General features: G+C 44.3%; 1 protein-coding gene and 1 long non-coding RNA gene across 3 annotated transcripts; one reads left to right on the top strand and one right to left on the bottom strand.

Moving 5' to 3' along the window:
- Positions 1-688: 688 nt before the first annotated feature.
- LOC103654528 (protein ROOT HAIR DEFECTIVE 3 homolog 2) lies at positions 689-11,573 on the top strand. Of its 2 annotated transcripts, none has more exons than XM_008681363.4 (22): positions 689-1,038; positions 1,499-1,565; positions 1,650-1,752; positions 2,441-2,511; positions 2,608-2,671; positions 2,771-2,836; positions 2,944-2,991; positions 3,076-3,138; positions 3,209-3,265; positions 3,457-3,615; positions 3,728-3,796; positions 4,017-4,108; positions 4,608-4,686; positions 5,079-5,244; positions 8,230-8,354; positions 8,450-8,712; positions 8,840-8,936; positions 9,053-9,214; positions 9,302-9,406; positions 9,717-9,811; positions 9,947-10,043; positions 11,147-11,573. In XM_008681363.4, exons 1-22 carry the CDS (start codon positions 858-860, stop codon positions 11,381-11,383), a joined length of 2,466 nt encoding a protein of 821 aa, XP_008679585.1. In that variant the 5' UTR covers positions 689-857; the 3' UTR covers positions 11,384-11,573. The 2 variants fall into 2 exon arrangements, with proteins under 2 accessions (XP_008679585.1, XP_008679584.1); XM_008681362.4 differs by having other exon boundaries at positions 8,209-8,354.
- LOC103654529 (uncharacterized) lies at positions 10,914-12,179 on the bottom strand. Its single transcript, XR_566158.4, has 2 exons — positions 11,553-12,179; positions 10,914-11,466 (listed from the first exon to the last, which is right to left on the bottom strand). It is a non-coding gene; the product is annotated as an uncharacterized lncRNA (long non-coding RNA).
- Positions 12,180-12,453: the final 274 nt, after the last annotated feature.

Genomic DNA, 12,453 nt, shown 5'->3' with positions numbered 1-12,453 from the left:
CCAGCATTCAGATGGCCCGAAATGGTCTGAAGGCAATACCATAATCAACGGAAGTTTGCTAGAATTCGATAAGGATGTTCAGATGGCCCGAAATGGTCTGAAGGCAATACCATAACCAACGGGGTAAACTATACACGTACACAAAATTAGTTTGCTAGAATTCGATAAGGATGTCATATGTGCTGTGCTGTACGACGCTGCAAGCACGTAGAGGAGCGCGTGGTGTGAGGTGGCAAGAGAACTCAAGAAGGGTTAGATGGCACAAACATGACCTAGAGCTGTCACATTATAAAATCCATCCTCAGGAGTGGTGTACTAAATTTGCATGCAACTAAAAACATAAAAAATTACATGCGACTGAAAACATAAAATTTACATGGTTGTGTTTTTCTGAATGTATTTGTCTTATGTTTCAGTAATTTAGGTCTTGTTAGATAGAGGTCTGATCGGCTTTGATTTTAACTTGTTTTTATACATTAGAGCAGTGAGTCAAAATTTATTTGAATTTGAATCGCTCTAAAGAAGGGAAGAAGAATCGGCTGCGGACCATGAGTGACGTGGCCAAACTATTTGGACGCAATCGTTTTGTTGTAGCCACGTATGTCTTGGAAGCCCCTGGATAGCTCCCTTTCCTGGCTCGCTCTCAATTCCATCGGCCGTTTCTATTCCTTCCGTAAACCAACGTATAAACCCCTCTCTCTCCACAGCGGCGCGCAACGCGACACCTGTCTGCCTTCGCGGCGCCTCCCATTCTCTCTCTGACTCTCTCACTCGCCGTCGCGTCGCTTCCGGGTTCCGGTTCCGGCCCTGCTCGTGGGTTGCTTTGCTTCGGTTCTCCGGCGAGCGAGAGGGGATCGATGGACGCCACGGGGGCCGTCGGAGTCGGCGGCCGGGACGGCGAGTGCCACGCGGCGCAGGTGGTGGGCGCGGACGGAGAGATGGACGCGGCCGCGATCGAGCGGTTCGCCGCCGCCGCGGGGCTCCAGGGGCGGGGCCTCTCCTACGCCGTCGTCTCAATCCTCGGACCCCAGGGCAGCGGTACGTACTTACTTCAGCCGCGTCACCCTCCCCTGCTGCTCCTCCCCCCGGTCTCTCCCTTCCACTCTGCTTCTGGTACAAGGTGCTGCGGCCTGCGGCGTCCACGCTGGGTTTCGCGCAGACGGCGTAGTGAACGGATTCAGAGTTTCAGACATTCAGTTATGTCCCGGATGAAATTTTCGCGTCTTTGCTTACCTTCGTGTCAGTTGTTCGTGGGGATTGATCGGTGAAGGACCGACAATCACCCACGTACAATTACAAGTTGACAACCGTTGCCAATCTACGTCTAAATAAATATATTACATTATTACTACTGCACAGTTGATTCGTTCTCCGTCCATGTAGCGTGTAATGATCGCCGAGCTCTGCTAGGCTCCAGTTTCAATTCCGTCATTTAGCGATTTTGTCGGATTAGATTCAGGGCCCGTCTCTAATGGGTGCTGCTTTGTACGCCGGCCAGGGAAAAGTACCTTGCTCAACCATCTCTTCGGGACAAGCTTCAGGGAAATGGATGCCTTGAAAGGAAGGTAAACACTGTGCACAAAAGCATTTCTTGTTACATCATCCGCATCTGTGGTGTGATATGTGCTGCTCCTTCTGTTCCACGCCAGGCACCAGACCACCAAGGGCATTTGGATCGCCAAGGCTGCTGGGATCGAGCCGTTCACTGTTGTGCTGGACCTGGAGGGGACGGACGGGAGGGAGCGAGGGCAGGTGAAAGTTATTCTACTTGCAGCTATTTCTCCACTTAAATGTTCCCGGACAGTGTTCTTCTTTCTCATCAAATTGTGTTGTCCATGTTCGACATTGCTGTTTGACTGATGGGTGATGGTCCTCCGTGTATAGCATGTTCGCTGTGTTGTGCCTTGCGCATTACCATTACTCATTATGTGCTGACGGCTTGCCAAATCACAATTTCAAGTACCTGATTTGCTATGTACTATGGCATTTAACCTGTCAAGAAGAAATTGGTTGTGTTTATTAGTTAGTAGTACTTGGATTGATTCACATGCAACATTGATTCTCCTGTATGGATCTTAAAGATTCAGGGGCACTATATTGTGAGTAATGTTGCCAATAATATACCATATTGGTGATTAATGCATTTGGTTGCTTGGAGCTCTACACGTCCCTTCGCCACGTTAGTCACTACTTTACCACTCTGCTGCCTGAATACAAGCAGCTCATTTTTAGTGTAATGAAATTGATTTCAATTAATCATACCCGTTCTCTTTGTTGAACAAAGATCTCCTTGAATCAGCTTAAACTATACATAGCCAGTCATTTATAGTCTTCACAAATTTGGAATTTCTTGTGTTTCTGGTTTACCACTGATGGTCAACTGAATACTAGTGTATTGCTAATGTTATATATCCCTTATATACTAGAGTTTTATTTGCAGGATGATACAGCTTTCGAGAAGCAGAGTGCTCTGTTTGCTCTTGCAGTTTCAGACATTGTTATGATAAATTTGTGAGTTTCTATTTCACATATTACTGCTTTATTTAAAATTAAAATTTTGGTGAGCAAGGAGATATTTAATTCCTTTAATTATTGTACGATCTGCAGGTGGTGCCATGACATTGGGCGAGAACATGCTGCTAACAGGCCTCTTTTGAGAACAGTATTCCAGGTCCAGTATTATCATTTCTGCTAACAGGCCTCTTACAACGAGACATTATTCATTTTCTCCCATGTCCAGTCACTCATTATCATTTCTCCTTTTATTAAGGTCTTGATGCGTTTATTTAGCCCTCGCAAGACGACACTACTACTTGTTATCCGTGATAAAACAAAGGTTTGTACAGTTCCAGAGACAGTCCAGTTTCTTTCTCTATTTCTGCAGTTTGATATTTTCAGTTTGTTTGACTTCTCTTGTGCTCTGATTCCCCCCTGTATTTGCAGACTCCACTAGAGTACCTAACACAAGCTCTCAAGGAGGATATTCAGAAGGTGCCAATGCTTTATTATCAGCTTACCTACTGTCCTTCTTGTCATGTCGAAATTCTCATCAATCATTGTTTTTTTTTCTATTAGATATGGGACTCTGTTCAGAAACCAGAAGCTTACAAGGAAGCAGCGCTCAGTGATTTCTTCGATGTCGGTGCATCAGTTTTTTGAAATTAAGGTTTTCATGCATCGACTAACTCATATTTTCCGCAACATAAAGGTGGAGGCCACTGCTCTATCGAGTTATGAAGAGAAAGAAGAACTATTTAAGGAGCAGGTAGATTAGACGTACAAGTACTAAATTTTTATCTCTCCAGTGCACCCCATCCTTTTTTCTCTATTGTATCCAATTGCATTTGTTATGAAATTTCCATCTTCAGTGGAACTTATGAGTTCATATTTATGCATGCCATATTTCACTTTAATGATACAAAAGACCTTTTATTGTACTATGTCATTTTTATGCAGGTTGGACAACTGAGGCAGAGGTTTTATCATTCAATTGCACCAGGTGGTCTTGCAGCCGATAGAAGAGGTGTGATACCTGCTTCAGGCTTTTCTCTCAGTGCACTGCAGATTTGGGAAGTAATACGTGAAAATAAGGACCTCAACCTTCCTGCTCACGAGGTTATTCTGCCATTATTTGCCATCAATGCTAAAAAACTAAATAGTAATAATTTGTGTACGTGGACATGTTGACACTATATTTGAAGTGTAACTTTTCTTGTATGTTGTGTAGGTCATGGTTGCTACTGTTCGATGTGAAGAGATTGCAAATGAAAACCTCAAACAGTTTTTGTCTGATAAGGTGGAAATGTTCTTATGTCATTCTATATTACTCCATCCATCCCAAATTATAATACATTATGACTTCTCTAGATACATTGCTTTTAGTATGTTTATAGACATAATATACATCCATGTACATAGAGAAAAACTGTGTATATAGAAAAGACAAAATGTCTTATAATGTGGAATGGAGGGAGTATTTGTTTGACTGGCTGAATGGGAATTATTCTGCTCTGCAGGGTTGGTTGGATCTAAATGCAGCTGTAGAATCTGGTCTGCCACCAAGCTTCGGAATGAGGCTCAGTGCTATTCTCGACTCTTATCTATCCGAGTGGGTGATCTAGCTAATTACCATCGTAGATTTTCTCTTAGAAAATTAAGATAAACATAGTGGCTGCCATGAATCTGTTTATTCAAAACCTGAGTTTGCTAGATTTAATTTAACTACTTGCTTCAGTTCATTCTGTTTACCCTTGAGACAAAATGTTGATGCATTTTCATGCTGTCTGACAATTAATCGTGGGGTGTCTATATGGAAACTAAGTTTCCTTATAATGTCCCTCTTTTTTCTCCTTTTGTTACTCTTATGACTGTCAGTGCGTTAATACTGGTACTGGATTAAGTGCTCTACCCTCTTCGTCTTGAAACAATTTCAACTATACTTGAGTCATGCAAATTCTCAATCACTGGGAATAGAGTGTTTGATATCTGAGATGACTGGTAATATTTTTAGTCGTGGATAAACTAAGCAAAATGCAGAGGTCTTGTGAATTAATCTGATCGTTGCTTGTAAGCCGATGTGACAAGCTATTGTACTGATTTTGTTGCAGGTATGACATGGAAACCATGTATTTTGATGAAGGTGTACGAGCTGCTAAGCGGCAACAATTGGAATCTTCAATGCTAGATGTGAGTAACTCATTTCCAAATTACCAAAGTCACTAAGTAATTACAAATCCAAAAGGTATGCCTACTAGATACAGCCTTATACAATATCTAACACTAAGTTTGCTTAAGAATCAGTGGTTCATGATATTTTATCTCGCCAGTTATTATTTAAAATGTCTTCCAACCACTGCCGTCTTAGTGCAAACTGGAAACATCTCGGTTCTTTTAATAACTAAATCTTTATCATGTGCTTCTAAGTTCCTATGTGCTGATGCATACATAGTTCTGGCTGATATAATATTATAAATCGGAGGTTTGTTGTTATAACTTCTTTGATAGTTAGAAGACTGTTTCATCGTCTTTGTAGCTGGCCTTTTTATCTCAGTGTGTCATGGGAGAATCATGTTTTGTAGCACGCATATCCTGTTATCGAGAGAGTAATGGAGCACCTGCATCTTGTGGCTCTCGACAAATTCAAAGGTGACCTCGAACAATCATTAAGGCATACAGAAGGATTTGCAGAATCAGTTCGTCGGTGTTCTCAAACTTCAATGGCAGAGTTTGATGCTGGAATGACAGGTATGTGAAATCTCTACTACACCACTTTTTTCTTCTATTATTAATACATATTAACCAGTAGGTGTAGCTCTCTCCTGTTTCCTAAAAAATCAATTAAGGGCTACAGTAAGATTTCTTGATCTTTTGGTGGACAACATTACTACAATCCTAAACCTGTGTTGTGTGCAATGATCCATTAGAGATCGGTTTGCACCTTTTCCTTGCTTGTCCCTTTGCACAAGTGGTCTAGAGTCAAATTGTCTCGTTGAGCGTTTTCACGACTTGGATGGATTCAATGGAACACAATTGGTAAATCACTCCTATATAGCGGAATGGTGGGAGAACGCCTTGAGACCGGTTCCTAGAGAACGCAGGCAAACATTTAATGGTCTAGGCATCTACACCATGTGGAACATCTGGAAAGAGCGGAACCAAAAAATCTTTGTTAATATTCAACAGCCCTCCAAGTATCCACACGAATCAAGGAGAACCTCGACCTACATAAAAGGTGCACCACCGGCAACCTCCTTAGGGATTTGTATCTCTTATTGTGGAATTTGTCTGTATTGTGTGCCGTCTTGTGCTGAGGCATGTATTTGGTGTCTCTTGGGCTTTTCCCCCTATACATATAACTCTCTTCTTTTTAATTGAAAGGCAGAGCTCCCGTCACTTACATTAAAAATATCATAGGCTCCTGAGTCCTTTGTCTTTTTTTGAAAACTTGGGAGTCCTTTGACATATCATTTTTTAGGGTGAAGAGTAGGTGCTCTTCCTTTTCACTAAAGAAAGTGTGAAACATGAAGAAAGTTGTCTCCACGTTTTAGAAAACTACCAATGTTAGATACCCGTCCCTTGTAATGGGTCTGGCCTAGTTATACTGGTCTATTAATACACTGCCCAACCCTATTCTAGGGTTAGGGTTTCCAATATGGTATAGAGCCAATTTTTCCTTCCTCTCCCCTCCAAGCCGCCACCCCTCCCATCCATCAGCCGCCCCTTCCCCTCCCCTCCCCTCGCCGGTCAGCCGCCGACCTCCCCTTCTCGGTCGCGCGCGCCCGACACGCCTCTGCCGTGCCACCACCTTCCCCTCTCCTCCCCTCCACTCGCCGGCCGGCCGTCAGCCACCCCTATTCGGTCGCGCCACGCCCGCCTGGCACTCCAGCTCCGGCCGCCGCCGCCACCCCATGGCGGACTTCCCTGGTGCACGCCCTCCCCCGGCCGTCGGCCACGCCATCGACGCGGACGAGCCCGATCTCGGCCCTCATGGCGGCCACCTCTCCTACGCAGCCATGGCCGCCCACAGCCCCGCCGGCGGCGCCCTCCCCAATGCCACTGCGGCCGTGCACAGTGCTGCCACTGCTGCCAGCACGCGTGCTACCGGGCTACCTGACGTGCACGGGTGCCCTCACACTCGCCGTTGACTCCGCAGCCCTGTCGACGAACCGAGTCTCCCGGCCACCGCCCTTGGCTTTCAAACCTGCCCACCGATCCCCGACATCACTTGGGCTCCCACGGCGCCCACTGCCGACTGCGCGCTGGTCGCTGCCATCGCCACCAACCAGGCCGCTATGGCCGCATCACAAGAGCGTCAACGCACCACGTCCCTCGCTTGGGAGCAAGAACACGCTATGGAGCAGGCCTTGACCACTCAGCTGGCCACTGCCCAGCGTCTTCTCCACGGCCGCGATACCCCCTCCCGTTGTGCCACCCCCGAGGGGGGGGTCCCCGAGTTCCCCCATGCCTCCGGACTCTACGCCGACACCATCGCCGCACTCCACGCCCAGGTCGCTGGGGTTCACAACATTCGGTCCCTCGTGTCCGTCGTGTTGGACCCAACGTCCTCCTACTACCCTCGCTGGCGCGCTCAGGTGGTCCTCACCCTTCGGCGCTCCGCCACCCTGTCCAATCTCTGGACCAGCGATACTTACTCCTGGCAGCTCTCTAGGATCATATATCGTCCCCACAGACCAACATGAGTATTTTGTGCGCACTTTGTCCTCACTCATGCGCACCCGAGAAAACTTTCCGGTCAGTCACACATCCCAAATTGCTACAAGCCAAACACGCTTAACTTGGAGGTTCTTTCGAGATAGGCTTCCAAAAAAGAAGATGCACTTTATTGATATGAGTACTCTATTAATTCTATTAAGCCTGAGGCCAGGATATCACCGTCTCAGGGGCCAGGATATCACAATCCACCCCCTAGAATATCCAGAATGTAGTGGCGCTGCTGGAGGAAGAGACTAGCAGACCGCTGTTCGGCGGCAATACTCAAGAAGTGGTGAAGTTGACCGAGATCCTTCATCGCAAATTCCCGCTATAAGGAAGTGATGGTCCAGCGCAGCAGAGCAGAGTTTGAGGGTGTAAGGACAATGTCATCCACATACAGATCCACATACAAAAGCAGGTACATATAGGGGTGACAATGGGTTCTAAATTTTACACTATAAAATGTAAGGATCGGATCGGGCCTATTTCTATTCATTCTTTAACTAAAAATGATTTAGGGCCCTAGCGATTTGTGAAAAAACATTTGGATCGTGATCCATTACCACCTTTAGGTACATAACATCTACGCCCTGGTCGTAGAGGAACAGAGCAAACAACCCATAGGACTAGTACATAAAGCCCAAGAGGCAAAATATATAAACGCCAACAAGAGCAACAAACAACCAGTGAGGAACATTCAATGATCTACGGTGAGGTGTGTGTACAAGTGCAAGGTATGGGAAGAGAAATGCCAGCTAGACGAATAAGAGGGAAAGAAAATAATCGTAGCTTAGGCTCTATGTATCATGCTACGTAAAACCCCTGATGCAAAATACTACAAGATAATAGTATATACTCTAACGATGCTTATATGAATGGTCCATTTGAATCCTTGATCTCTAGTAGATGTAATCATTACCTTTAATGGAGAAATTTGTGCCATACTCATTATTATGTATCTCTTATATTTGACAATCTACAATTCAGTGATGTCAGACCCTAGCTTTTTTTATGCAGATACAGCAGTTAAACATGTGCAGTGGGATGCTTCAAAAGTTAGGAATAAACTGCAAGAGCATATACAAGCTCATGTAGAATGTATTAGGAACGCAAAATTGGCTGAACTGAGAGCTAACTTTGAGGTTACTTTCCTTGATTTTACAACTTCTAAATGTCATTCTCCACTCAGAACATTCCATCCATATATTTTGACTTCTTACCATTTTGCATATTGCAGAAGAAGCTGTCAGACGCAATTTCTGGGCCTGTACAATCCATACTGGAAACTGGCGAGAGAGACTCCTGGGCATGCATTAGGAGACTATATAGGCGTGAGATTGAAAATGCTGCTCTTTCATTCTCAGCTTCCCTTTCTGAGTTTGACCTAGACCAAACAATTTCCAATAAGATGGTCTCAGATTTGAGGGAATATGCAAGAAGTGTAGTAGAAACTAAAGCTAGAGAAGAAGCTGGAAATGTTCTGATGCGCATGAAAGAAAGGTAGAATCTGCTCTCTTTTTTTGTTATTCAAGGGAAATGGAAAAGGGATAATGCAATGTCAGTTCCCATGTCCTACTACCATGAGAGTTCATATATTTTGTACCTAATATGATTGGATTATCTGTAGGTTTTTCACTGTGTTGAGCCATGATAAGGACTCGATGCCAAGGTCATGGATGCGAGATGAGGATATCCGTACAATCACTAGAGAAGCACGCTTAGGGGTATTTAGACATGACATTTTCCAGATAATCAGTATCACGACACTTTTAGTGCGTCTGAGCTTATTAATAATCCTCATCTATGAGAAGCATAATCTGAATCTCATGTTCCACTGCAGGCTTTAAGACTTATGTCTGTAATGGCAGCTATTCGGTTAGATGATAATCCAGACAAAATAGAACGAGCTCTGACTACTGCTCTTTTAGATGGGGGCCCCCTTTCTCACAAGAGGAGTATAGAATTTGCTTCTGATCCTCTTGCTTCAAGCACGTGGGAAGAGGTTTTTCTGCCTACCCTACACTTGGATATTTATGGTTTAGGATGTTCAACAGAGAATATTTTTGGAATGTTTTATGTATTTGTGCAGGTTTCACCAAAGGATACACTGATTACGCCAGTGCAGTGTAAATCCATCTGGAGGCAATTCAAAGCAGAGACAGAGTATTCTGTTGCGCAAGCAATGTCTATGCAGGTATAATTTATTGTTAGTGTCTTATCAATTGATCATCCTGTTTGGAGCCAGTGCTTACATACATATGATCCATGTTTACGGTTTTATTGATCAACTTATGGAGCTGATTTTCTTGCTTTCACAGACTTCTGAACACCAATACTAGATTTCATCCCTGCTCGTTTTTTCATATTTGGAATACTTGTTTTGTCGGGCCATCATCTGTATCACTTGCATTTTGATTTTGTTGAATTATGTTTATGAAATTTATATCTGAATTCATTTTGCATCTTGCTAATCGAATTCTTCCAATCTGAATTCCTCGCGCCAGGAAGCACAAAGGCGTAGCAAGAACTGGTTGCCACCTGCATGGACTATTCTGCTTCTGGCAATACTAGGCTACAACGAATTTATGTTTCTTCTTAGGTAATCATTTTACCAGGATTATTTGTTTGTTTGCTCCATTTTTGGCTAAGCCAGACTACAGGACTGCGACACTTCCAGACTGCAGATTTCATTGTTAGCATATGTAACGGGTTCATTTAACTTCTTTTGTTACAGGAATCCATTGTACCTTCTGGGGCTCTTTGTTGCCTTTGTGTTATCATATGCCATATGGATGCAATATGACATCACTGCTTATTTTCGTCATGGCACGGTAAGTACACATAATTTTCTCTTTAGAGGCCGTTTGGATCTATTCATTTTGGATGAATTGAAATTTATTTATAAAGTAGTCTATTTAGCTTGAAATTTGACATTCCACCATCTTGGAAGCTCATATATAAGCACATCTCAAATTTATGGGGTGAATGATGGAAAATGAGTTTAGAGTAAAGTGCGCTAGTGGTCTCTAAACTTATTCAGCTGTGTCAAATTGGTCCCTAAAATCTTAGAATAGTCAATTAGGTCTCTAAACATTTTTCCAGTGTCGTTTTAGTCCAATCGACTGCTAACTAGACCTGGTTAGCCGACGTGATCTTGCCACCGCGGCGTCCACGTGGCACAACCACCTCCTCGTCCTTGCTGCATCATGCTCTAACAATGTCATGCCACTATAGCAAGACCATGTCAGCTAACCAGGTCCTGGTCCTGTTCGTAGCCAATTGAACTAAAATAACATCGAAACAATATTTATATTTAGAAACCTAATCAACTATTCCGAGAGTTTAGGGACCGGTTTGACACACTTGAACAAGTTTAGGGACCGCCAGCACACTTTATCACGATTTTATTTATCAGCGGAATACGTTTCTACTCTACAACTTATAAGACGTTCTTGGGCTCACTCCTCTGTGGTAAAAATACAACAACAACAACAACAACAAAGCTTTTTTGTCCCAAGCACGTTGGGGTAGGCTAGAGATGAAACCCCGTATGAAAACCTCAGAGCTCAACCCCAAAGAAAAAAAGGGAATATAAACTCTACAACTTATAAGACGTTCTTGGGCTCACTCCTCTGTGGTAAAAATGTAGCATATAAATTTCTCTCAGATATTGCTACTAACATAAAATCATATTAGCTTAATTGATATTTACCTAAATTACTATTATTAGAATGGAATTCAATTCCAAATGGGGCATTACAGAAATTAGATCCCAAATTTATTACATATGATTCTGCTCCAAGGGATTCAACTTGTTTTTTTCATCACAAGCAATGCATTTCTTTCTTGTGTTTCTGCCTTGTGCATTTTCGTACAACTGAATCTTACTACTGTAGTTTCGCACTAATCTCAAACTGAGTTTTTTCTATTGCAGCTATCTGCTCTTCTTACGATTTTATCAAGACTGCTCCCAACAATCATAGACATTATGATGCAAATAATTAATATGAAGCACAAGCACAAGTCCCCACATCCATCTCGTCATCCCCAACATATCCATGCTCAGAGCTTCATGAACCAGACGTGGGGACGGGCCCAAGTGCGGTACCAGTCTCCTGACTCGCCATCCTCATCTTCCTCCGTGGGCTCGAACAGTGGTGATGACTCTTGAAGCTGTGCATAGAACATAGAACTTCCATGTGGATGTCCCAGTACTTAGATAGGTAGCCTTCAGGTTCCGGGGTTTCTTGGTAACTAGGAACCATTGTCGTGTCATCGTGTGCTTCAAACTTTGATGTGTAAATGTATAATGTAAGATTAAAACCATAACTTTTACGTACCCCAGTTACGAATTTGAAGCAGGACGACCCCGAAATCGTAAGCCTAGCCGCCGCCATTTCTCCCTACCCCTCGCCATCGCTGGAGGGGGAGGCCGGGCGTCGTGCGGACCTCAAGGAAGGCGGCGGCAGGGTCCTTCCCCGTGTGGCTGCTAGGGTGCTGCAGGGCATGACCTCAAGGAAGGCGGTGGTGGGGTCCTTCCCCGTGTGACTGCTAGGGTGCTGAAGGGGTGACGACTGCTGGGGTGCTTCGCGGTGGCGGCGGTGACAGCGAGGTGCAGCGGCTCAGGGCCGCGGTGGCGTCGAGGTGTAGCGGCGCGTGTCCACAGCGGTGCGGCCGAACAGTAAACGGCCTGGCGCAGCTAATCTTCTTCGGCGTGAGCGATTCATTGGCTTTGTCGACGGAGGTGCCTCGTCACGCGGCCTGAGGCCTCGTTGTCCTCTCCTCTCGCCTTGTGCGGCGCGGCCTCATGGCTACATGTTGTTTCTGTTAAGAAACCTTTCTTGGGCCAGGAAGGCTCATGTGGCCCATATGCCTAGAACCCTAGTTTTGTCTATAAATAGAGAGGAGATCTCCATATCATGTAACCTTTGGAGAGCAGCACTATATAGTAACAAAGAATCAGTTTCTCTCTACACTCTTGTCTTCTTGTGTTCTACTATTATTCAGTTAAGCAGCCCTTGGACTACACTCGGTAGCAAGGGGTTCTTAACACGTTATCACACACGTGGCTCTACTAAGAAGATCGAGCAAAAGGTACTAAGAAAGGTGCTGAACTCATATATTCTATGTATAGTGTGTTCTTTATTTTCTATTCAGCACATGCACGAGAAATACACATCCCAAGCTGATTTATCGCCGGCACGAAGTCGATGGGAGTGTACATGTGATTGCTGCTGACTT

The sequence above is a fragment of the Zea mays genome, chromosome 4 (genome assembly GCF_902167145.1).
Source record: "Zea mays cultivar B73 chromosome 4, Zm-B73-REFERENCE-NAM-5.0, whole genome shotgun sequence".
Classification (NCBI taxonomy): Eukaryota; Viridiplantae; Streptophyta; class Magnoliopsida; order Poales; family Poaceae; genus Zea; species Zea mays.
The sequence above is the reverse complement of the archived record's forward strand: the minus strand, read 5'-3'. Positions and strand labels throughout refer to the sequence as shown.